General features: G+C 39.4%; 1 protein-coding gene and 1 long non-coding RNA gene across 7 annotated transcripts in view; both read left to right on the plus strand.

The window, feature by feature from the left end:
- The window catches only part of CTXN3 (cortexin 3), a 32489-nt gene extending 27857 nt beyond the window's left edge, over positions 1 to 4632 (plus strand). For all 6 annotated transcript variants that reach the window (XM_083818989.1, XM_083818985.1, XM_083818988.1 and 3 more), the window contains one exon: positions 3681 to 4632. In XM_083818989.1, coding sequence (XP_083675115.1) covers positions 3728 to 4021 — 294 coding nt within the window. In that variant the 5' untranslated portion in view covers positions 3681 to 3727 and the 3' untranslated portion in view covers positions 4022 to 4632. The remainder of the gene's footprint in view (positions 1 to 3680) is intronic.
- An 879-nt stretch (positions 4633 to 5511) lies between these two features.
- Positions 5512 to 26024, plus strand: LOC310889751. The gene is made up of 3 exons (XR_014576757.1): positions 5512 to 5710; positions 25635 to 25780; positions 25898 to 26024. It is a non-coding gene; the product is annotated as an uncharacterized lncRNA (long non-coding RNA).
- Positions 26025 to 27342: the final 1318 nt, after the last annotated feature.

Below are 27342 nucleotides of genomic sequence, written 5' to 3' on the forward strand. Positions count from 1 at the left end.
CTACTGTTTTCAAAGTAAGAAGCTTTAAAATATGAGCCCTGAGGAAATCCTTTAACTATAGAGCAATTTTCAAGTAAAGTCATCTTTGAAACAAGTGAAATGCAGAAAGCCCTAAAAGACCAGTCAAAGGTACTGTGAAAAAGTTTTAACTCTCAAGAGTCCTGTGAATTTGTGTCTTTCATACCAATGTGTAGATAGCTCTACTAACTAATTCAATGTCATTTTAATTTCAAAAATCTTAGTGGCTTGACAATAAAAGCTGTCTTTTGGTGACATTTGACCAGATCTTGTGCTAATAGGTCAGCTTCTGGGTTGAAACTATATGAAAGATATTAAGTCTTGGGATGTGCCAAGGACTAACATGTCGATTCAATGTTGCTAATAATATGCAATTTCAGTTCTGTTTCTTTATTACTTTACAAATTTAGTACCTTAGAATGTAAGCACCACCTCAGGGAGATCTATAATTGAAGTACCTAATGGATGTGTGCACACTGGCAAGGAGAAATTATAATAACAACCTGATGTGGATAGAGTGATTTGCAATTGTGTACTTATTAAACAAAGGATTAGTCACATCTGCAAGGAACCCATTATAGAAAGTAATTGAATAGGGCATCCCTGCATTAAAACAAAACCGTAAAAGCAGGCCTATTTTTTTCTTAAGTGAAGGATAATCTGTTTGTTCTATCAATTTTATCTGAGATGTAAAAAAAGAAAAAAAAAAGTGGGTCTGCACCTAGAGGAATCTTGGTTACATCAACTACTTTTAAACAACCTTGAGGATTTTCCACCCATACGATAACCTGGATCATTTCTGAGTGATTGGAACAAGCTGAAAAGAAATCTCCTGTCTCCCCCGTCAGCCTTCAATCTGTACCACAGAGGTGTGATGGAGTTCAGGCCAGCTGGCGGAATTCTTACAAGGACTGCAGAGATCCTTATACAAGAAAATACACTTTAAAGTTATGTTACCATTTCTGTGTGGTCTCCTACATAGGTAACATTTTCTGTTGGAAGAAGTTTCTGGTGCCCAGCTCCAGTGGAGCTCTCCTGACACAACCGAAAATGACTGGCAGGGAAGCAGATGGAGGGCTCAGGGTCTCCCTTGCACCATCCACCAGCTGCTGCCTGTTCCAAGTCTAACTAATTACTTGTGCCTAGAAATAACACCCAACTAATGTCATTAGCTGGTTAACTTCTGTTTTCAAGTACCTATGTACTTGTATCTGTAGAGACAGTTAAACATCATTTTGATGCATAGGAAACAGTCGATGATATCACTAAAGTTCTGGCTTGCAGAAGTGCTCCAAACAGGGCAATGGTTTTGATTATGCTGAGTATAGTGCCTTTCTATGTAGACAGACTGCCTGTCCCCAAAACCTTATAATTGTATGCAGTGATGAGCATACTCAGAACGCTGTCTGGAGACCAAAGCCTGGGAAATACATTCCTTTCAGCTTTGCAATGTAGTCTTGTTATTTTCCCACTTATAATCTATAGCATAAAGATTAGCATTTGGAGTGTGAAAAGCTGCTAAGCGTAAAACTATCAGACATCCTCCCATTCCTAAAATAAATGAGTAGCACTTAATGGTATGAAAATGAAAATGAGCATGAAATGAGTATGAAAATGAGCATCTGTATTATCCAGAATAGGTGCCCATACAGAGCCTAAAGGAAAATAATTAACTGTATTTGATTATCACTGAGTACCTAATTGCACATATCTCTCTGAAGTCAAGTTTCTTCAAAAACTGGAAAGATACTGTGTGCTGAGTCTATGTGTATTCAAAGTTTGACATTTAAAAGCAGCATGTCAAAAGCTGATCTTTCCTGACAGTTGTTTTCTCCCACAGTCACCTGCAGCATTGAAACAATGCCTAGAAAAATGTCAGGAAAGCATTTCCTAAAACACTCAGATCTGTGAGAGCAAGTATGGAATACTGCATCTTGTGATTGCAGGTTTAGGGAAGAGTGTTAAGTGTGTATAATATGCATATAGCTGACAGTGTGTGCTTAAATGACATGGAAATCCATGACATAATGTGTGAGTGTTACAGTTTTCTGTAGTCAAAATACCAGAGGGCTTTAAGAAGGGGTCACCACTGCTTTTGACTTTCACTGTAGTATCTCTGCCACCATGTTACATGCCTGTCTCAATTTATATATTTCTTCTTCTTTTATAACAAGATTGTTTATCATCAGAATTATTTCCTCCACAAGGTATCATAAAAAAAAAAATAAAAAAAATCAGTCAGCTTTATTAAACTGGGTGTTCCTTAAGTTTTAGCTCACTGTTAGATAGTCTGCATTTTTTATCGGTTGGTAGATGAAACATGCTTTCAAAAGATGAGAAGTTAAAATTTCAAATTTGCTACCCTTTCATTCATAAATTGAATCAGGCAATAACAGTTGTGCAATTCCCATATTTTTGTTGCTTTAATACTTTATTTTGTTTGAGGTATGTTTTTTAGAATAATACCATCAAAATGATAGTGTGACTATGCTTTCTGAATCCACTTATACCTGTTAACTGGTTTTGCTGAGGCATGCTTGTAACTAATTACTGACCCAAGTCCAGTGACAGAATAGCCACAATCACTTGCAAGTTCCACTTGTGCATACTTGTGCACTGCGTTGTGCTCTTTTCCTATTTCTTCGGAACATGTTCAACTGAGACAGTGCTGTCCTTCGACCTTCAACACTTCTCTTCCCGAGGTCATTTCTCAGGTAGTGTCGATGACCAGGCCTAAGCTGTGGCATCCAGCCGTGCTTCCTTCTTACTGGAAGGAAAACCCAGTGTGTGAGGGAGGAGGAGGCAGCAGCTGGCAGACACCCAGACAGACAGACACAGCAGCAGAAGTGCCAGGCCAGCGGTAGCACAGCCTGTGCTCTTCTGTCCAGAAACAGCCAAGCTCAGTCACAAATCTTGGTGATTCTCTTGATGCCATGGAGCAGGTGATATAAAAGACATTTTCTTGCTAACTATATTTGTAAACCTCATCGTGATTTTAAGTAAGAAGAGGAAACATTTGCCCTTGAGCTGCATTAGTATTTGACTTGTTTTAGACTGCCTTCCTAAATGTTTTCCTCTCATTTCAAACACTATTTATGCCCTTTCCTTATAAATGCTGCAGCGTTACAAACACTGGGTTGCTGCCTTCCACCTTGGAGACACATGCATTTTACTGTCCTGCATCAGATCCTGGTCCATCCCACCTCAGAACATTTCTGGTCACTGTGTATAAAGCCATAAATACACTTGTCTTTCTAGTCCCCCACGTAGAGTGGTATCAATTGCAGTTCGTCCATCCTGCAGCAAGGAATGCAATTTGTTTCCCAGTTGCCGTTTCTGTAGGTTACCCACTGGAACACTGTGATTAAAACCCTCATTTACCCTTCAAGGAAAGAAATGTTCTACCCCAGTCCAAATAATATGGTAGGAGGGAGAGGTTCCTGCCAGCTCAGGGTCTAGTGACATGTAATATCAGTGACTGAATTCTGCTATGCCAACAGAGCAGTACGGGATTTCTAACATGTCTCTCCTATGTGACACAGAGGCAGGCAGAACTGCTGTCAAGTCCTTTTCCATCTCATTTTTCTCCACTAGGAGAAAGTTGCATTGAACTAAACAAAAGGGCTATTCACAATTAACATTGCTTCCCCCTTGCCCTACAGATAACAAAGTGCATCTAAATGGCTTCTACTCTGACCTCAGCAAACTAATGATGAAAAGAAGGAGACTGTGGGATTATTCGTTTCAGCTTCCCTGGACGATGGATGGAGAGATATTCAGTGCCACTTTGGTGCCATCTGGGAACATGACATCAGATTCCAGCAGGACCCTGGAACAGAAAACAACCTTTGCCTTTGTGATTTTATTATTTATTTTCTTGGGAATCCTCGTTGTTCGCTGCTTCCGAATTCTGCTTGACCCCTACCGGAGTATGCCAACCTCAACCTGGGCTGATGGACTTGGTGGAATGGAGAAAGGCCAGTTTGATTATGCTCTTGCTTAGAGATTGAGAATTGTTAAGGCTTATTTAGCACACTGATAAAGAAAGAAAATTCAGGAATGTATTTTATTTTGGTTTTGCTTTGCATTTTATCAAATATTGTAGGAGTTACAATATACACATATGGACACAATTTTTAAAAAATTAAATATAAAAACAAGTAAAATTTTTGACAGTAGTTGAGTGAATCTTCCCATAGGAAAAAGAGACAGGTTGCATTAGCAGAATGGTGCTTCAAAATGCATTGGAACAATATATAGTACATGTGATCTCTTATAACTGGATAAGAATCACTAGAGCAAATGTTTGGTTTTGTTTGTTTGTTTGTTTCTGGGATATTCTTTTTATCATTAACCAGACTGTGTGGAGGAAAGCGTCTTATAAATGTGGTAAGAATGTCTTTTTATGATCTGTAGATAGCAAATAAATTTCTCAAGCCCCACAAGTCTCATTTTTTACTCCCATGCTCTGAAGACAAGTGAGGAAGTTTCTTGTTCTGTAAGATAAGTATGAAAGCTCTAGAAAATTTCAGGAGAAAAAATGCCTAAACTTTTTTCCGAGGTTTAATGTTCTTTCTTAGCATTAAACAGTGATTAAGCTACCTAATACTAACAAATCACTGACTGTAATCTTTGTTGTGAATAAAATGTGTAATGACTTTGGCCTATCTTTGTCTTTTTTGACAAAACTGATTTCTACTAAGATAAGTTTTTACATTGTTCTTACAACAGCTTATGCAAACAAATTTCAGTCTTGCATGAATTTCAGACTGTGTATTTCAAGCATTCAGTCAGTCTGTCTATTTGGTGTGCAGGTCACATTGCATTGTTCCTTTTTCCTAATTGGATGACTGAAATATCAGCAGTGAGAATCAATGAAAAACCACCACCCCCTTCACAGAGAAGTATCTCTGAAAGTGCTTGTACAATGAAAAAATATTCCTAGAAGTTAATGTAAATAAAAACGTATCTGCATGATCGATTGAAGGAAAGAAACATTTAAAAGATGGCATAAAATGGCATAGAATGACTTACAGTCTAAGTGGATGTTTGCAAGCATGGTTTAGCAGTACTGAAATACCACAGTGGAAATAACATCTGATGTACTGCCAGGAAGTAAAGGCCACACTCCTGAACACACAAGAACCGTGAAAACAGTCCTGGTGCTGCCTGGCTTGTGAAACATTTCATGGAGTGGGGAAGGGAAGCAGCATGCTGCCTGTTTTAAGAAAAAGCCTTAAATATAGCTATTTTGCACTCAGTATAACAATGAAGGCCGTTGGGAAGTATTCCCTTTGTGCTTTGGCTTGCAGCCTGTAAATGGAGGAGCAAAGCCAGCGCCATAGCTGGTACAGCTGGGGCTGTGCTGACTCACCCACACTGAGGCCCTGACTCTCGCTGTGGCACGTGGTGCTATTTATTTCCTTTTGCTGCTTGTCCTGTCCATCGGTTAAAGGTTGCAGCTATTTGTGGCAGAGGCAGTGGGGCAGGGGGTGGCTCATCACTGCGGCTATCACAGTTCACAGGAAGGCAGTGAGAGCTCCAAACTCAGCTCCATGATGAGAAAGAAAGGAGCAGGGCTACAACCTGTCACTGCTGGCATACAAGCACAGCTCTGCTTCTCTGTGTCATGGGGGCAGTAACCTTTGAGACAGAGTGGGCAGAAGGGACGGTATTTTCCAGAAGTCATGAGGTACTACTGGCTTTTGCTACTTCTTAACCTGTACAAGGGCACCTCGATCAAAGCTAACACAAATTTACAGACTATTAACCAAAGGTAATGACAGGGTGCATACAAAAAATGTTGCTGTTGTTGCATCAATACTGCCTAAAGCAACGTGTTGTCAATATTTATGAAGCTGCATTAACAGTGTTTCTCTCTCTGGCCTAGGATTTCTCTCCTGTACCGGGGTCTGTTTGTCTTCAGACACTATGGATTTGATTTTATTTTAAAAGAAGACAACTTTTCTTCGTAATTACACTGAAAGAGGGAGGTAATGTCTTCAACCAAAAAAAGAATGTAGACCGGTGTTCAAGTGAGGTAATTTGATTCTTGTGTGGAGCTTGGAAGTCGCTAGCTGAGGACTATTCTGGGGACTGAGCTTGCCAGCATCTCTGGTATGTTTGGAGGCATTCCAAAGAGATATTTTTGTAAACCACTGGGATAAGTCAGTCTGTTAAGGGGAATTTAATACTGCTGGGCAGTCACTTTAAGTCAATCTATCTGTGGATGTTGCTAACTTCATTACAGCAAAAAGAGGAAATTCACACCAGTTGCCATACCGCAGCACAGGATTTTTCCTTAGCACTCTCAAAGTCCAGCAGAAGTTTTCTGAAGACATGCTGGCAGTTCGGTTTTGTGATAGCTCACTTTTACTTTCCATGGAGAAACTGGACCAGACTTTGAATGGAAACAGTACTATTCCAGTCCACAAAGCAGTCTCTGGCACATTGCTGTGCCTCATAAGAATAAGTGTTCACTGTGGAATGACCTGAAATATTAATGAGATGGGAAAGAGAGGATCTGTGCGCTAATGCAGCTGTGCTCAGGCCAATCTGCAGCTCTGCATCACTCTGGTACAGACTCTCGCTTATTACATTGGTTTCTGTAGAAAATCTTATGCAATCTTTAAAAACTCTTCTTGAAATGAGTATTTCTTGATGTTAGTGAAGCAAATATACTTATGCACTGTGGACAAAGAAGTAGAATGTGTAAATTTTTGCAAATAGCACATTTATGTTAGTTTGTTTGGCAAACAATCTAACTGCGAGGAGTTTAAGTCAAAGGCTACTGCAGAGAAAGAAAGCCAAATAAGGACAGAGAGAAGACGCTTGATAGGCATGAGGGAGTAAAGCTGTCGTACTCCAGATGAGATTTTAAGACTTTTATATCTCAGTTATGACCCTTTATCTCAGTTATGACCCTTAAAGCAAAATGCTGGCCCAAACAGTGAGCTGAGATGGGAGCCTGTTCTCAGCAATGTGTGGGGTGTATGTTTGTGAGAACTGCTCTGATGCTATTTCTCCACTGCAGTCAGAGGTTTGGATGCAACTGGTGTTGAGCTAGCTACAACGTGAGCTAGCTTTAAAGTACCCACAGAAATCCATAGCTCTGTGCGCTCTGCAAGAGCCATGCAGTGGTTACTGCTGTATATGTTCTCATGTGCTGGACCTGCACAGAAATGTCTGCTATTGCCATGCAGCTAGCAGGATCTGAGCTCGCCTTCAAAGGCAGGTGAAGTGGTGTGACCAGCAGGTTGAGAGGAGTGATTCTCCCCCTCTCCTCCACTCTTGTGAGACCACACCTGGAGCACTGCGTTCAGCTCTGGGGCCTGGACATGGACCTGTTGCAGTGAGTCCAGAGGAGGGCCACAAGGATGTTCAGAGGGCTGGAGCACCTCTCCCGCGAAGACAGGCTGAGAGAGTTGGGCTATTTCAGGTGGAGAAGAGAAGGAGCCAGGTAGACTTTATAGCAGCCTTCCAGTGCCTAAAGGGGGCCTACAAGAAAGCTCTTTGCAAGGAAATGTAGTGATAGAACAAGGAATAACGGTTTTAAACTAAAAGAGGGTTTTTAGACTAAGACAAAATTATTTGCTGTGAGGGTGGTGAGGCACTGGCACAGGTTGCCCAGAGAAGCTGTGGATGCCCCATCCCTGGAGGTGTTCAAGGCCAGACTGGATGGGGCTTTGAGCATCCTGATTCAGTGGAAGGTGTCTCTGGCTTGGAAGGGGAGTTGGAACTAGATGATCTTTAAGGTCCCTTTCAAACCAAATCATTCTACAGCTTTATGATTCTGGGTTGGGATCCAGAAGTACAGCTGTGCTAGCAGAGAGAGAAAAAGAACCATCAAACAACTGATGTAGTTGGCAGCAAAGCAGACTTCTCCCTCACCAGAGATGGACTTTATAGAAAAGAATTTGGTGTTAATAAGAAAAAATGTATAAAAACAACTTGTCTTATTTTCTCTTTGCTCTGCTTGCTTTGTATTCTGAAGAGATACATAAAGCTTGATTTCAAAAAAATAAAATAAAATAAAATAAATAATTCTGAGAATCATAGCTTAGTCAGCTTTTACTACCCATGTTTCCAGAAGAAAGGCTTGTGGGTACTAAATGGGTCTGGACCTGTGGGCCTGATGGGATTGTTACACAGGGATTTTGCAGGTTGGAGATCTATACAGATGTACTAGAACTACACATGTCAGCAGTGATTTCACTGGACATTTTCAAGAGGTCTAGCTTGGGAGATGTAAGCTTTGTTATGATCTGTAGACCATTTGCTAGGAATTTACACTCAGTTAGTTTGGTGCAAAGATCAACAAATTTGTCAGCCCTTGTCAGTGACCACCAAGAAGCAGCCCATAGATCCCAAGGACTGCAGGAAAGAATCCCAAAACCTTTGATCTACAACATGACTGGGTGTGTGGCCATGACCAAAAATTTCTTTGACACAAAATCTCATTTTTTTTCATCCTGGCTTACTGAAATATGCTTAGTCTGTAAATAACATGTTAATGTTATTTAATGTTACATCTTTCATGAAAACAAAGCTATTTCTTTCCTACAATTTACATCCTATTTTCAGTGCTTCTGGATTTCTACAGAATTTCAGATCTACTTTCTGCAGCAAAGTTTTGGATTTTATTTTATTATTTTTAAAATATAGATTTGATGTCATTTCTGCAGCATCGATAACTGTGGCTGCCATGGCTCCTGCTCTTGTGTCAGTGTTACGATGCAAGCAGCTGACACTTCATTGCAATTTCTCTTTTTCCCCTTTTGGCACACAGACTAATCAACCCCCATCATGACTTCAGAGGTCTGCATTGTTATCTCCATGGTCTAGCAGGAACAGAAGGGAGTGAAAGGTTAAGGGCTTTTCAAGGCAGATACAAAGAACACTTATCATCAGTGCTAAGACAGGATCTGTGAAGCATAGGTTTCTGGCCCATGCTGAAGTCGCTGTGCCTTAGACAACAAGGCAGTAGAAAATGCATCTGTTTTATATAGAGGGAAAGCTACTGGTGCTGTAACTTCTCCCAGCATGTTACTTAGGCTAGTGCAAAAACTCCAGGGGAGTTGTGGGATTTGGTGCAGCATTGTTCTGGCACCTTGATAACCAGTGCCTGAATTAGCCTATACTTTCATGTTATGGATTTGATTTTCATTGAGATTCTCCATTTTTGGTAGATTGTTTTAAAAATCTTGCCTTGTCTCTTTAAATCGGTATTATAGGTTTAAATTTGGAGAACTGATATTGAGAATTAAATATTAACATCCAAGCAAAGAACTGCTTTGCACACTATGAGGCCATGGGGGAAAAAAGATTTTTTACTGTCTATTCCACGTGGAGAAAAAATGACAAAGGCTGGAGTGGGAACATTGCATCATAAAGTATGTTTAATTGTCCCCAGTTTGAGACAGCAGAAAGACTTATGTGAGTTCCTAATCTTTGTAATCCTGTGTCTGATTCTGGTGATCACTTCAGACTCCAATGTAAATCAAAGCAGACCTATGGTACTTTAATCTTGTGACATTAGTCACAGTATCCTTGTCACAGAAAAAGAAATGAATTTACAAAGTTTATGTAGTTGGAGGTTCCCATTCTTATGAGCTGATTCCATGTGGCCTTGGTTTCTTGTGATCAACTTTAGCAGCATTACTTCGGTATAACTGAGAATCAGCCTCCAAACTTCTGAACATATCAAGAACGAATTGGTAGTGTGCCACACTGATGTTTAATACATGTGCAGTCATTTTTTTAATAAAATAGGTTTTGAGAAGCAACATCGTTGGTTGTTGTCCTTTAATAGGTTCTATAAGAACTGTAATATTATTATGGGTGATAACATGCTTTTTTAGAGGCTTTATGACATGGCAGAGTGTAGCTTTCTTCCTGGTATTTGCCTGATAGTCACGGGGTGAGTCTCATAAAGGAGGAATTAGAATTACCATTAATAGCACCATTTCTATTCTGTCACTCTGTTTTTGGCTAGGCGTTACCACTGGTTGAGATTTGGGTCTTTTATTTTAACTATTTTATTTTGCTTTTTATATTTGTTTAAACTTTAGACAGTTTTTGTCAGAGTCTTGAACGTTGCCTCATAACCTATATAGACTGGCCATAAAACATTACTGTGTAGTTGCCAGTTATATAAAATGAGATGTTTCCTCTCTTTACCATTTGGATTTCTCAGTGTCAGGAGACTGTATTATAACATTTCTGCTTTCCTTTCCTAAAAACGGTTGGCATAAGATCACTTTTTTCTCTTCCTTCTTTGTCATTTCAGATATTTCTGCCTTAGTTTCTTTACTGCAGTTCTTTCTTCTGTTTGTGACTCAAAACTCAGATGTTCCTGTCTGCTTGTTCCAAAGCTTTACTTCCCTGAGAAAGGGCCATTTCCAGGTGTCATGAAGCAAAAAGACATGTTGCAGTGGCCAAGGTAGCAAAATATACAGTGAAAGAATTTTAACAATCAGATATTTAAAACAGTTGAGAACTGTGATTTTTTTGTGTGTCTCTTTATCCCTATGACCTAAGCTTATGGGTTACCCTATCAAAAGTATTATTTGTAGTCATTGTAGCTCCTACTATAGATGTGGACAAACAACTTCCATTATTGTTAACTTCAAAAGACAACCAAAAGACTTGGTTGTGTACAAAAATGCAGCTTCTTCCCTTGAAGCATCATAAGATGTTGGTGACACAATTACACCAGCAGTTATAACAGTTTAAATTTGCCATATGGTGTAATGTTTTCAACTTTTCCTGAGTTTCTCTCTAGCCATCGAGAAAATAGCAGTTATTAAATTAGAGGAATGCTTATTTATACAACAATTAAAATTGGAGTTCAGAGGTGATAATGGAATGGTTTTGTGGAATTTGATTGATAGTAAGCACTGGTTGGCTGATGTGTTCTTAGTTGCATAGCAGCAGACAGAAATAATAAAATCACAATTCAATAAATTTGTCTTGAAGTTTAAGCCATAGACTGAGAAAGATCTTGCCTAAAACACACGGATAATGTAGAAATAACTTACAGAATGGTATATCAAGATTAGAAAGCTTACAGTGTTTAGAAAATAATTATTCACAATTGCTAGTTAATGCATTTTATTAATCTTATACAGCATTACAAGTATGCATACCTGTATGTTAACGGGTATTAGTTTACATGCTTTGAAATGTTTCTTGATCTATTCAACCTCATATTTACCAAAAGATTTTTTTTTTTCTCAAAAAGAAACCAGTGCATTTACATAAAGAAAGATGTAGTTAGCTGCATACAACTAAACTCATGATGCTATTACCTGAAGCAGAGCTGCATAAACTAAACTCATGATGCCATTACCTGAAGCAGTCACTGCTGTGACATGTGTATACAGGCATGTTTCTCTAACTGGACATGTAACAGCATAAAATCCTAATGTAAGCAAGCACAAAGTGGCTATTTCAGTATGTCCACTGGAAATTGCTACTGTACACCTTCATTGTGGAGGCTGAATCTACGTCTGCATAATAGAGACATATACAGTATGTCTACTATCCTTGTAGTTTGTGGAGGAAAATACACTTCAGCTCTTGAGTAACAACTTCAATATTACTAGTAGCATGGCCACAGCACTGAAAAACATTGTGGCTCAGCACTGAACAGATCCTGAATAGGATCAGCAGCTCTTGCTAAGCCCTTTGTAGCTGCTTAGTGCTGATAACCAAGATACAGGGTTTATAGTGAAATGGAATAAACCTTACAGGCATCCCCATCCCTCTGGACTGTAGCATGAGCCATGGTCTCTGTAAATCTCAGAATAAAAAGTCTTTGTGCCAGCTCACTATTATAATTTTATATTTAGATGGCTGTCACGATGTAAAAATAAAAATAAAACCCTGGATAAGACCCATTAGTTCCTATTATAGGACAAAATAGTGTTTGTGAAGTATGAAGTTACGCTAACATACAAATGATGTATCATCAGGAAAGATCAAGAGAGGATTTATTTATTTGTTTATTTTATATGTGCTCAGAAACATTAGCAGAACATGTTGGTTAATACACAGAATCACAAAAATTAGAGGGCATGTAGGGAGATATGGTTAGATGATGTTGCTCAGGGCTGTGTCCAGTTGTGTTCTGAATATCTGCAAGGTTGGAGATCCCACAGCTTCTTGGGCAGCTGTTCAAGTATTCAAATGTTCTCCAATGGAAAAAAAAAATAATCTTGTTGGAATCTCCTATGTTGAAACTTTTGCCTACTGCTGCCTGTCCTTGCACCTCTGAGAAAAGTCTGTCTCCATCTTCTCTTTGCCCTCCAATGGGATCAGCTGTAGGCAGCAGTAAGGTCTCCTGTGAATTTTCTCTCCTCCAGGTCAAACAATCTCACCTTCTTCAGCCTGTCCTCACTTGTGAAGGGCTCCAGCCTCCTGACCATCCTGGAGACAGCTGGACTTGCTCCTGTATAGCCATGTTGGTCTTATGCTAGTGAGACACAACCTGGACACAGTTCACCATACATGATGCTGACCCTAGTGCCTAATAGAGAAATATCACTGTCCTGGTTCTGCTGGCTACACCCTTGCTACTACAGCCTGGGATGTGGCTGGCTGCCTTCACCACAAGAGCAGAAAGCTGGTTTATGCTGCTTTCTTCCCAGCAACACTGTTCAGTAACTCTGGGTGCATTTTCTTGCAATGAAATAGTCATGCTGGAAGCTCAGCTGCCAAAAGTCTACTGTGATGGAGGTTATTTTACAGGGCATTTTGTTTCATGTGGGGAAAACTAAATAGAGGGTATATTTGTTCCTTGACAATTTCAACTATAAGTTTTCAAATTTAGAGAAACAATTGTGGATTATGCCAAACACAACTTTAACAATCTCATTTTCGTCACCTCTTTGTGAAGAAGTACAGCAGGGGCATATCTGATGATTCTGTACTGGCAGCATGCAAATAAATCAATTTCCTTTTGATTTACAGTCTTTTTCAAATCTCCCTTGAAGACCGTATCCATTCAGTCCTCCTCTTCCTCCCAAAACAGAGTGAAAGAAAACAAAAAACATAGAAATCCACCAAGACCAAGAGAAAAACACCCTTTCTGCAATCAATTTCAATGGCTGTTTGGGCATGCATGGATTGTTCCTGTCTTAGCATGCCAATCAGTAGCTGGAAAAGGGAGGAGGACTGGTCGGTAGTTTAATTCCTCTTCATAAAGCTATTTGGTAAATCCTTTTCAGTAAGTTGAGTACCTAAGTATATCAGTTACTCTAGTAAAACTCATTACCTCTTCCTAGAGTCTTCCTAACGTGCTTAGACCACTTTGTCATAAATGACAATAGAGCTATTAAAAACCAAGGTATTACGCAGTGACTGATGGTTGAACTGATTTTCCCACAGCAGAATAGGAGAGCCTCCCATGTAATGGTTTTATGAGTGTTGCCAACATACATTTTCATTTTAGCAGCTAGATTTTAAGAGCAGGGATTAATGACGAATCATTATCACTGCTGAAATGCAATCTACCTATAAGTAACCATAAAGCTATTTTCCCTGTCCTGTCAAGCATGTATATCAATTGCTGGATATGCCAGAGATTGTGTGGACAGCTTTTAATTTTCAGTGTACGGGACTTTGGTTTTCCACAGTTCCACTCAGCTAACACAGTTTAGATAACGTGCACCCAGGGAAAGTGTCTTTCCATTGCACATGAAGATGTACAGCTACCATCTATATTTTGATAGCAAATTTATTAGAAAGAAAGACCTGCCTGTGCTGAGTGAGGCTAGGTCAACAAGCACTATTCATTTTTCAGATGTAACAAGAGGAAATATAAATATTTTCTTGAAACCTAAATGATTGTGTCATTTCCTGCCATTTTCCTTTCAAAAATTGAAAGTGAAAGAAGTGCATATTTCTAAAATCCTTCTGGAGTACCAGAGCAGGGTTCCTGGGAAATGGCTCAGTTAGGTCCATTTTCTCCTTATTAGTTATGAAAATCCTGCCCATTATTTCTCTAGGAAAGGGATTTCTAAATCTACAAGCCCTCTGCTGAAAAGAAAATTTCATCTCTGTAGAATCATGACAGGAAGTTCAATAATCTAAGCAAATAAAATGAAGTAATTTTATTAGGGTTATATTATTAATTGTGATTATTGTTCTAGACCACTGGACAACTTCTATTGATTTCAGTTTCCAAAATCAAGACAAGTGTGTAAGATCTGTATTTTGTCTTTGCTTATTGCCAGGACTACATCTGATCCCCATTTGATAGAGTTATATTATGAGGAAAGAAAGTTCACATAAGATCAGTTCTGTGTGGATAAGACAGTGTGCTCAGCTTCAGGCTGTAACACACTGCGTGCAAATTATATTTTCAGGGGTTGAACTCACAGCCAGAAGAGCACATGTAGATGTGGGAGCACATGAAGGACATAACACAAGGCTGTTAGTGAACAAAACCTACCTCCTGCCACCTGAACACTGTTTACTGTTGATTCAAGAGCAGAGCTGGACATGCTGGGAATTACAGACCTGACAATCATAGCACGTACAAAGCTTAAGTGGGAGTCTAAAAAAGTATTACATTTCTTTCAGATAGGATTGCCTGTCTTCAAAAAGTGGTCAAGTATTGCTCTTTGTAGTGACAAAATGTTTACAGTGCTGAAGAGCTTTTGTATGGTAGGCCTGAAAGTGTGTTTTTGTCAGGGTTATTGTAGTGGTAGGAGCTTTGATATCCTGTTTTATTTGTTCACACATTTTTTCCTTTGAATTGCGTATGAAAAAATATAAAAACTGGAATATATAACCACTCTTCTGTGCCTGATGATAGGAGGTAGGGCAATGCAAAACACTGACCTAGAAAAATTGGAAAATTTAAACAATTTAAACTCAGGTTTGGATAAGTTTGAAACAGTTAAGCATAACTGTTAGTGAAAACAGACAAAGAAAAACCACCACCAAAAAAACTTCTTCAACTTGTAATACAAGATCAATTAAATCTCTTTTGCACCTTGATAACAGTAAGGAACCAATAACTTGATTGCTTGTTTTTACCAGCTCTGTATAAATAAACAAAGTCAATCACAGGAACTCATACATAGCTCTGTAAGGGGTTAGTATCTATGTAGTACAAACTCCCAACTCAAAGCAGAACATACCAGAAGCAACATGGATCAGAAAGAAGAATATTCTGAGATACTAATGAAAACCTCTTCTGACTTGTGTATGTGTGAGTCAGAAAAGCAGAAAGAGGTACCCACTCTTGATCCCTACATACAGCAGGTATTACAGAGGTCTGAAGGGGCAGGGAGCAATATGATCTGACAGATCACAGAGAACTATGTTGGCTGCAACAACCTAACTTGGAAAAAGAGAACCGTTTTGCTCTTAGCTGACCCAAGCAACCAGGAGCATTGTGTTGCCTTTGACATTTCATTGCACTGCTGAATTTGATCAAATGTGAAGATAAAAAAATAATTTAAAAGTGCGGGTATTTCTATTTTAAGTTAATGGGATTACTCAGTATGCAGCGGTATCTATTTCAGGCTCTTCTTTTATATCTATCAGTTTGCCAGTAAAAGTCATCAGAAAAGAAAGCTTCTTATTTGTGGAAATTGTTCTTGACCATGTCTAGTGTATCATAAACAATTCAGTTCAGACTACATAACAGCTTGCTTTCCTTAACATTACTCAGAATACTCTATTCTGAAACGTAGCCATTGTTTACACTATCTGGTTAGCTGTGCTGATGTGCAGTAAACAATCCACTTCAAGTTAAACAATTCTAATGTAGTAATTATGTCTGGAAAGTGTATGGGACAGTCAAAGGCATCACTGTAGAATCAGCCATACTGAGGACCACTGCAGGTGTGTCTCATATGCTACGGTCATAACTTGAACATAAAGGCTTTGTACTCAGCTTGCTGTGGGGTTTGTGCTGATGGACTACCTGGCTGCAGGAAAGTAGCTGACCCTTTGCCATAAACTGGGCACTGCATTAGATGAGTCTGATAACACTGTTTGTAGGCTGTCTAGAAAGCTTGTCATAAAGCTAAAGTTAACTTGGTCACAGAAAATTTGCGGAGAGGAGGATCCACAGATGGATAATGGAAAAAATTGGACCTTTTTCGTACTATATCAATAACCTTTAATAATATTCCAAAAGTGGATACCTGCACAACCTTAGCAAGGGAATACCCACCATATGTTGTGAGTACTTGTATGTACATTGGTTTATTTTCTACATTTGAGGTCTTAAAAACTAAAGTAAAAATAGTAGTTGCTGAAGTACATTTTTTCCCAGTAAAAATGTGATTATATTGGGATATTGCAGGTAATTTGCAGACATACTTTAGTCCCTTATGTCCTTAATGTAATTTTCCTATAAGTATTACCTTTTGCTAACCTTGTTTTTAACAGCATTCAGGCAACTACTCTGAACTATTTTGTATATTCAGTAATCTGCTTTTTCATATTTTTTTAAAAAAAGCTATGAAAATGATACTAGTGATAACTTGGAAAACAAGATGTAAAAATAACAAACCTCCAGTGTATCTGATGAATTTAACTACTTCACATTATGTTGTCAATTAGTTTAACCATTTCCCCTCCACATTATAATAACAAAATTTCACATCTGCAAAATACATAGTCTGTGTGTGGGATATACCCATTATAATTACGTAAAGTAAAACTGAAGCTAAAATGTAAAAGTCATAATTAAAGTATATCTCTGGAATGTTATGTAAGAATTGGAAAATATACACACTGAATAATATAAATTTTTGTAAGTTGCTCGATTTCCAGTCTTCACAGTGCTGGATTTCAGAACTGAGAGACGCTTACAGATTATTCTGATTGTGGGACTGTATTTGGGGCTGGTATAGCTGTCAGTGTGAAAACCTAACCACATGCTTGTGGAGGACCAGGGGCTGCTGCAGCTGTGTGCTCCGTTCTGGCAGCAGGTTCCTGAGGAGTTGCTTACATCCCTTGTACGAGCACCAGGGCTGGTCAGCGACCCTGTGGTTTCACAGCAGGCTCCCTGTCTCCTTTCACTGAGAGCTGCCTCAGTTTGTCTGCAGCTCTCCGTAGCCCCAGGGAACAACTTTGTCCGTCAGAGGCGGCTGGGGCAGCGTGCCTGCTGGTGTGTCACCTGCACCACACTGCCAAGCACACGCCTTCCTCTCGAGGCTGTGAGGGAAGTGGCTAGAGCCCATAAGCCCGCTTCATCCTCCCCTGCCAAGGGAAAGCTCAATGGAGCGGCGAATCAAACACATCCAACCTGGATCCAGCCCAAGAGGCTCACAGTTGCTCTTAGGGTGGTGCTCCTCGGTGTACACATTGCTAGTGAAAGGACGAGCTTGAAAACATGGCCTGAAGAGTGGGAGGAGAGACCTGCAGAAACAGGTTATAATTACGGATATGGAGGAGGAGAGGAGCAGCCAGCAGGGCCCAGCAGGCGCAGCTCCTGCTGCTGACCACCGAAGGAAGGAGCGCGGCGCTGTGCCACGGAGGAGGTGCTCTGTGCATGGACCGCAGAGCGATCACAACGAGCTCGTGAGCCCGCAAGGCAAACATGGTTCTCTGAACATCTATTTCCTGTAATCTCAGTTCACGCTGGGCTTTTTATTGTCTTTTTAAGCTTAATTGAGGATAAGATAAAACAAAATCCTTGTAGGGGAACCTTGGCCTAAGTCCCCTCAGGCATCTACTGCCACAGCTGGGTACTTGGTCCATGCTGGACACACTCCCTGTGTGCTATTACTGGGAGCTTTTTCTGTCTTCTCCTTGTTTTCCAGCCTCTCTTTAAAAAATGTAAAAGTTACGGCGGTACATCTGAGCTGTACACAGCCCAGAGACATTTAATGCTCACATTTAGGCAAAATTTGTTTGCCAGCCATTGACATTTATGAGAGTAACTAAAGTTCAGTCTTTCCTGAGCAGAAGATTCCATATCCGAACCCAAAATGGTTACATCAGCAGTACAGAGATTTAAATAAAAACATGTTTGGCTTAAATTGTCATTCATCTAGAGGTTGCAGTAATGAATTACACAAAGAAAATTATTAAGCATACCAGTGTAAACTGGTGCAATTGCTTGCTACTGTAAGTATGACCTAAATCACTCTTGGCAGTAGGCTAGGTGTGGAAGTCACATAGGAAAAAGTCTTTGGCTCTTGCAGATTGTCTTGGCCACCCTTCCTGGCAGTACTATTCATGCACTGATGGTAAAGGTGTCTGAACTTAATGAGTGAATTAAAGTATTACCTTCGAAACAATGACAATAATCAGTTTTGAAACAGTTCAGAAATAAGCATTTATATTAAACAATGAGATGCTGACAAGTTAGGGAGTGATACAGGTACGTGATGTGTGAAACGGATTCCCGCGTATTGACAGCAGGTTGATTAACCTCACAAAATCTGAAACCACACATTTTCTGGGTGCCTAAGTTAAGGAGCAACACAACTTTGCCACAGGTCACTCCATGACTGGCTGGAGTGTGCTGGATCTCCCTGCAGAGGAATGGTACTTTACTTAGGGCTGCTTTTAGTAAAAGGATTTATGCTGCAGCATGGCCCCTTCCAAGGGCAAGTAAATCTTTCAGTGCAAGGTAAGATGAACATGAGCAAAGGAAAAAGAGTTTATTTTCTCATTCATGCTCCACAGAGCTAGCATGCTAGCATTTTTTGCAGTTATACTAGGAGCATGAATGTGAACAGGATGACAGACTGGGGTGAGTGGGCTGCCTCTAACAAGTAATGACTAAACTTCGTGGAAAGTGGTACATGGACTCCAGAAAGACCACATCATTATGGTCAGAAAAAAATGCAACAAAAAGACAGGGAAACACAGCCAGACTGAGAGAAAAGGGAAGCAATCAATCTCGCATACACTTACAGAAGTGTGCAACAAGACCAAAACTAACAGACACACACAAACAGAGACATTGAGGGGAAAAAAAAAAAAAAAAAAGCCAATGAAAGAAATGGGATTAACATAGAAACCACAGGAAATCATGTGGTTACACTAAGATATCACTCCCATCATTGCACACCATCTAGTTTTCAGTAACAGAGATCTGCCAAGGCCTGACCACCACTGTAAGCTCCACCCGCTCTTGTAAAATGGAAGCTCAGCAATTTTTGATTTATTTTCCAAAAACTGCATGGGGCTGAAGTGACAGAGATGATGTACTATTTTATGTAAAACTGGACATTTTAGATGGGACAAAGGCTGTTTCCTCTTTCGTTCAAGGTATCCTTTCAAAGGAGGAGCTATTGTCTCTTTTTTTTTTTTTTTTTTATTTTGTTTTAACAGAAGAGTTTAAGCAAACCAAGCACTCTTTAGAGAATATACTGACTTTTAAAATGCAAATCAGTGTAGCTGCTGAATGTTTCTCAAACTATAAAAAGACATCTAAAATGGTTGTTGTGAGGGTTGTGTCTCTGGGAGTACCTTCTGGCATGTCCCTGCATTTTGCGGTAACTGATGGCAGAAGATGCCATCGGGGGGACATGCACAAAAGTGCCTGTCTGTATTCTGATATGTGTTATTTACCTCTTTATTAAGCACACTTCTAAAGGAAAAGGTCCAACTTGGATTTCTACATAAATGCCACCCAGAAAATTTGCAATGACTTTAGTAAGGGCATTTTCATCCCTGTTTAATCTTTTATCTTAAATAACACACCTTGGCAGCAGCTAGTCAGAAAAGTGTTAAAGGACAAGCTCCACTGGCGTGATGGATTTCTAGCCAGAAACCCTGCTGAGCTTTGGGGTGAGATATACTGTTATGTTAGCTGGGAGGGAGGGGAAGAAGAGAGGAGATGTATGGGTGAGAGAGACTGACTGACTGGTTGACCCTGAGTGAGGTTCCCCAGAACTCTTGTTCACTGTGCAAGGGCAAATATTTGTAAGGAAACCTGAGACAAAGGCATACGAATGAGGTAGGGCACGAGAGTAACGGGGATCACCTCTACTGGAGCAAGAGACCCTGGTTGACTGATGTCTGTGACTCGTGGCTGAGTTGGTTTTCAGCTGCAGCAAGTGAATATGTTTCTGATTCTTAGCAAGGCAGTTTTAGTCCTTGTAGGATAGAGGGAAGAATGAGTGGCACAGACTGATATGTGAACATAACCTGAAATCTCTAGTGTTCTGAGCTACTGTGGTGGGAACAAAATATCCCTCTTTTCTGTAAGTCTGTTCAGGGCTATGAGCTTTGCAACAAGGCTGATGATGAGCTGTAACTCTGTGGAGTAAGAAGGACTATTGCTTGTGGACCAGGTAAGTTGTCAGGACCTGCATGTCCTACACAGGGCACAGGCTGTGAGCTCTCTGCCCCTGGGGTTTACACTGATAAAGCAGGATGAGTATCTTACTCTTTCAGAAAGCGAAAATGGGGCTGAGGGGCCCACAGACAGGATCAATGTGTCACCTCCAGAGATGGTACTGGTTGCTGTTCTTTTTTCTCTTTCACTTTTTTTCCTCTCTCCTCCTACAACCCATCTGGGAGGCAAAAAAAAAAAAAAAAGAGGGAAAGGTGCTTACAGACATGGGCTTGCCCACTCTCAGAGTGGGCAGATCTTCCTGAGAAAGGCAGAACTGTCCTAAATTTGTCTGGATTTTTATTTTTTTTTTCTTCATAGCATCAGCAAAAGGTGTCTAGACTCCAGGAGAAATGAGAGTCTCAAGTTTCCTGCAGCTTAAGAGCGGTGAGGGTCCCAGCAGGTGGAGCCTTGTGTTGGAAACTTCCAAGATTCAGCTCTTGGAAGAAAAGGGCTGTGAGGCCTTGAAGTATAGGAGGCCTTGCATGAGGCTAGGGAGCTGTGAACACAATGTATGAAGATACACAGGGGCTTGAATACATAGATGTCGTGGAACATGTTCCTCCAGACTGGACTTTCTGTGGTTACCCCCAAATGGAGACTATGAATAGTGCCCTATACTCATGTACCAGATGCTGAAGTATGCCTGATTTTAAATATACGTGTGCACAGGCCTGCGTGCACGTATGCACATATATACACACACACAGAGGTCATGCAGTGAAACAAGATTGTAGTCTGCTGTTACAAACTCATAGAAAATGTCTGTGCTATGATTCACCTAGAGCTAGGGCTAATATCCTGACTGCCTGAATGGAACTAGTATTTGGCTGTTCCTTTTCCTGATAATTTCAGGTTTGTTTGCTCTTATTTCTGTGCTCTTCGCACTTAATTTACAAGTGGCTAAAAGCCAGATTCTCTGAGAACTTAGTCCCTTTGCAGACATTCTCAATTATTTATGCCTTTCTTTAATAGTGAGTCTATTGTTCTTCTGCCTTGTCTGCAATGAATCCGTCTCCTCTATGTGAGGAGTATTTTCTGTCATACAAGGATGTTCCATTTTTTTTGCAACAGCTAGTCTCAAATTACCAAAAAGCTAAACAGTTTTTGTAGGTGATGATTTAAAGTGATCTTCATTGGAGCACATAACTATAATGCAGTGGGCAGAACAGTAATCCTCAAAGGAAAGAACTTACTTGGGGAAAAAGAGTGACTGATTCCCCATTTCTATGAACATATGTTAACCAGATTACACTCCAAAAAATATCCTTACAGTAGACAGCTGTGCAATTCTCGTTTTTGTTAGGAGTAGAAATGTGATGTGCATGGGTAGTGCCACATCATCTTTGTTTTTTGCCTGTTTATAGTCTCCTTGTTTTCTTTATCGTCATCACTTTCCTCATAAGTGACTAGGTTTCTAGTTTTTGTTGTTGTTTTTGGCTAATTCTTTTCCCTACCTTGTCTTCTGCTTTCAAGCATTGTTCAGCACAGGGCTATTCTGTCCATGCTTACTAGCAAGCAATCTTGCTATAGATCATTTACAGTGCTTCTGCTATGACTGTTTCTCAGAAGGGTCTGCTGAGGTTTTTACCTGATCCCGTTCAACATTGATTTCTGTACTCCTCTCTGCACCATTTTAAACATAGTATTTTCTGTTAGCCAATGTAGTCCAATTGTCCTCCTGTACTCTGCTCTGGTGACTCTGCACCTTGAGTACTGTGTTCAGCTTTGGGCCCCTCACTACAAGAAGGACATTGGGGTGCTCGAGAAAGTCCAGAGAAGGGCTACGAAGCTGGTAAAGGGCCTGGAACACAAGTCCTATGGGGAGCAGCTGAGGGAACTGGGATTGTTTAGTATGGGGAAGGGGAGGCTCAGGGGAGACCTCATTGCTCTCTACAACTGCCTGAAAGGAAGGTGTGGGGAGCTGGGGGTCAGCCTCTTCTCCTAGGTAACTAGTGATGGGACTAGAAGGAATGGCCTCAAGTTGTGCCAGGGAAGGTTTAGGTTTGAAATTAGGAGACATTTCTTCTCAGAAAGAGCAGTCAGGCACTGGAACAGGTTGCCCAGGGAGGTGGTGGAGTCACTGTCCCTGGGGGTGTTCAAGGAAGGGTTGGACGTGGTGCATAGGGACATGGTTTAGTGTGTGACATTGGTGGTAGGGGGATGGTGGGACCCAATGATCTTTCCGACCTTAATGATTCTGTGATTCTATGATTCTTCCATTCTGACTCCCTTCCTCCAAACACTCGCTTGTTACTTGCCTTCAGGTAACTTTCTTCAGCTTTTTCTTGGCTTTTTTTATGGTTACTATGAAAATTTATGTGTGCTTAAAACATTTCTGGGAATTTCCTACTCTTTAAACATTGAGTAGTTTTCTACCAAAACAATAATTTCCTTTTCCTATCTTCCTCAGTTTAAAAGCTGAAAGAGAAAGAATTTAACAGGGCATGCTTTTACATAAATACGGTCAAAAAAAAAAAAAATCACATATATATTCTAGTGAACAATGTTGCAAGCCACCTAAAGAGAGCTTTACACAAGGAATATTGATAAAGATAGCAAATGATACAACAGGATCGATAAATTTCCTCCACATATTTATTTTGTTTAATGAACTAATAGTAGTAGTTGTTTAAACATTTTTAGCTGTGAACTTATTTGGTAAATCCTGCATATTGGTCAAAAGAATGTTTGTTCTGTATGGGCCTTATGCAGGTTATCATTTCTATCTGTACATATTCTGTATGTAAAACTTATGAGATCATAATTTTCCCGCATTTCTTAATCAATAAGCTAAGTCAATGTTAACTAGGTAAAGCTGAAGGAGAAAATGGTCCTTCATGTCCACAGCCATAAGAAACAGGCAGAATTCTTGGCACGTATATATAACTGCATATACTTAACAATAGATTTATTTTTTTTTTAAGCTTGAAAGCAGCACATGTCTAACAAACAAAATTAATTTCAATTTTAGTGTGACTAATTCTCCATCTCAGAGCTCTTAGTTTACTTATTTTGCCATACAGATGGCCCAAACCGGTGTATGTGAGTGAGAATACATGTGTGTTAAGTAAATACTGGTCTTTCTCTATTTCTAAAACATGAAACTAAAATGAAGAACCAAAGCAACTTGCCAGTAAGAATCGTAAATCATATTAGGATGTTTATCTAAGTATTTTGAATAATTATATCCAAGGATGAGGTATAAATGGACAAACACTTTAAAATCCCTGCTCTGTTTCCAAACAATAAGTCCCTTTTTAAAATTTGAGATTTACTGTATGTATGAGCTAGTCTAACTGGACAAAACACTTTTCTAAATAGTTCAATTTTCTGCTTTTTAAATCAGCTTGTCTGTAGAAACTGTTTCTCCTAGGCCAATTACATATTAAAATTAGCAAAAAGTTGAGGTGATTTTTTTTTTTTTTTTTAATTTCACAGAGGGTGGTTTACTGAATGCCCATCCGTAGGTCTATAATATAGTGGTGCTTCACAAATGTGTGTTTATGGTTCGTAGAGATACACTTAATGAAATGGAAAAGTAATGAATTTCTAGAACTATGCCTGAACAATTATTATATTAGTGTTATTTAACAGTGGAGACTGCTGTACTAAAGTTTTGTAGCTTCTACCAGACCATTGGCCCCTTTGTTATTTTTACTTAAATTGATTCTCTGTTCATATTTTAAAACCTCACCCACTTTCCTGGTAAAATTACACTGTCAGAACTTTTTTTTAAGGCACTTTGAAAAGGCACTAATATTAATGCTGTGAAAACCTACCACAAATGCCAACCAATTGCAAAGAAAAACTGAATTTTCCATTGTAGGCTCAGCCTCAGTTTTACTGCTGTAAGCAGTTGTGTTTTAGCTACTGAAAATCTGATAATCTGATGTCTAAAAAACATGTAACAGAATGACATAGCTAGGAAAAGAGGACGGAGATAAGTGTTGCTTTTGTCTTTAGTGAAATAACAAGTTTCTTCTTTTGTACCAGCACACTTCAGTAATTTTATTGCTATAGTTTCTTTTTAGTCACTTAGCAGACCGGCCATCAAAACAGATAGTTAAATAGCTGTCCTTCTTTCCCTACAACTTGGATAAAAATGCTGATCCATTTTATCTAAGATTTTAGATTTGCTTCAACTGTATTAAGAAGAAACCTACATTAAAGGAATCCTGTGATCCCGGTGTTTCAGGAATTGCTGACTGAAACAGCAACTGTTCAGATAAATATGGTATCAATTGTCCAAGTCGTGTGAATCTTCTGCTATATAAACCTCTGCTTTAAAAATGAACTTCAGTTTGGTTGCCTTGAAGCTGTAGGAAGAAAACACTAATTAGGAAGAACAATGTAATAGAGCTTAACAATGTGTAAATCAATGAAATATGAATTCCTTAAAATGCAAACAAAACCCCTGAAAAGTCAACCAAAAGGGGGTGGGAAAGGGTGGGAAACAAGACAGTGTTGTATTCCTAGAATTTGTTATGAGGATGTGGAAAAAATCCATGCCCAGCACACATACTCGCCAGAAATCTCTCTTTAGACAAAGACACAGGAAAAAAAATCTGCCTGTTGAACTGACATATTGCTTAATCAAGGTTTCACAACCAGAATTACTCCCTACTATTTAGAGAGTGATTGAGTTGGCTGAATACATCTCGCTATTGTAGAAACTTTAGTTTTTATGGTTAGCTAAGAAACTAAGCTTGTGCACTTACGATGCCCATTTCCCTTACTTTTTTTATCCAGCTTTAATTTTTCAGTGAAATTCAAAATGGGAGCAACAATCTTGTAGATAAATTTCCACAGAAACAAAAGCTACAAGGGAGACAAGGCACTAGTTAGTGCACCTAGTTTTTTTGCATCTGCAGAAGGGAACTAGGAGGAGAAGGAAGAAATAGAGGACATGGGCAAAAGGAGAATTATGAGTTGGAACTGCTGTGGTGTACATAAAAAGAAGAATCTGCAAAAACAAAAAAAACACGGCCCATTTAATTTTGCTGTCTGGGGGAACATGTCTTTTGTAGTCAGTCTTCTGCATATAATGACAAACTTACAGATAGCTTTACAGGTTTCATCTCAAACTTGGCTGTTGGCTACTAGAAGTACTTTGAACCAGAGTTTGGAGTCACTTTTGCCTCTTTGATGTCACTAAAGTATGAACTACAGCCCTTGTGCTGTCGGCTGAAGCCGCTGAACTCCTCAGTGAGAACACAGGGAACAGTGCTGGAAAAGTCTATCATAGAGTGGGTTCTGCTCACAACAGAAATCCTAGCAATTGTCATTTATTTTCTAGGTTCTTCTGGAAAATATGCTTTATATTAGTAGATTTAAAGTGGAAGTGTTTGGTGTGCTAGATATGGCCCTGGACTCCCCCTCTGGATCACAGGAGATGAGAAGCAAGAACATTGAGGCTCTGGATCAATCTTGCAGCTGTTGTGGGTAATGCTCAGCAGTTTCTAAAACCCTTCTCCACTTAAGAGTGTATTGAAATGCTGTCTGCATTCTGGCAGCCAGAAAGAACTCAAGCTGATGTCTTCCCTCCCTCTCTCATTTCAGGTATTTACAGAAGGAAAAAGAACTTGGAGATGTCCCATGGCTGGCTCATTTAAATGACTATACAGTTCTGCTTCTTGTGAAAAAAAAAAAAGAAAGAAAAAAGAAAAAAAAAAAGAGAGAGAGAAATCTTCAGAACTCCCATTCTGCTCTGGCCCAGAGTTCTTACCTCAATGAATCAGTGTGATCACACTTCCGAGTTCATAAATTGCAGCTTGAACACAGATTTCTACATAATCCATTGATATCTATATAAGCCAATAAAGCTGCTGAAGGTGGGAATTTCAGCTGGAGAGATGTCTGACTACAGAAGCATATTGTGCTATGATTATAGATGGGCTAGGGACTTGTGACTATTGTACTGAAATCGTGGACTGTTTTCTATAGATGGTTCTCTCAAAGGAAGAAAGAAAGAGTAGTCTACAATTAGGCCACAATTAGTCCATGATGACTCTCATTATCAATGCTCGTGATAAATAAAAATATAGCTGCTTCAGAATATGTGTCAAGGAGAATTTTCTAATCCAAGGCAATTACTAATTGTTTTTCTTCCTTTGAAAGCAGATTTCTGCACTCAATTTCACTTCGCTATTGTCATTAGTAGCAACTGAAGTGAGCTGGAGGGCAGATGCTTGAAGAAAGAATGGTGTGAGCAGTGTGAATTTTTAAATTAAAAAAAAAAAAAAAAGGCCGACTGGGTTGCCTAAGTTTTCTAAAAGCAGTGTACGTTGGGATACTACCAAATATCACCAAAAAGGAATTTCATATTCATGAGCAGTCTGAGTTCCAAGGAAAAAAACGCTCTTCCATTCTTCTGGTTAATTTGGTTTTGGAAATTTTTTTTCCTTCATAGTCACTTAAAACATCTGAGATGTAATAACATTTTAAATGTTCTGGACTGCAAAGGTTCAGGAACAGATTCACTGGCAGGTGAACCATTCTTGCCTCACAGTATGGCAACTCAGGTGAGAGGAACTGTGAAGACCACAGTTACTCATGGTGCTGGCTACTAGCATCTAGTCCCAATCCTTTTGACTTCTTTTCCTACTTTTGGAATACTTGAAAATAACAACTTCTAGAGAAGACAGTGAGATCATTTACTTACTTCCACCACATTAACACTATTGAAATCCTTTTTGGATTTTCCTGTATCATTTTAGATTTGTCTTGCTGAGATAAATTTTGCATGTGTTTTGACTTTTGTTGTAGTGTGACTTAGGCATCTAAGTACAATTTGAAAGTTTTCACCCCTTTTCAGCTGACTATGAAATGTTCTTTGCTTAGTCAGAGCAAGAAAATAATCCAAACCTTACTATATTGCTATAGCTTTGAAGCAGTGATTCAAATACTGCAAGGCTTGAAATAAATGTTTATAAGCTGTTATAAAATAAAGTTTATGAAGACCTCAGAGATACTAAAGATGCTTGGAAGATGTTTCTTTAGGCTAA

This window comes from Anser anser (assembly GCF_964211835.1).
Source record: "Anser anser genome assembly, chromosome: Z".
Lineage (NCBI taxonomy): Eukaryota > Metazoa > Chordata > Aves > Anseriformes > Anatidae > Anser > Anser anser.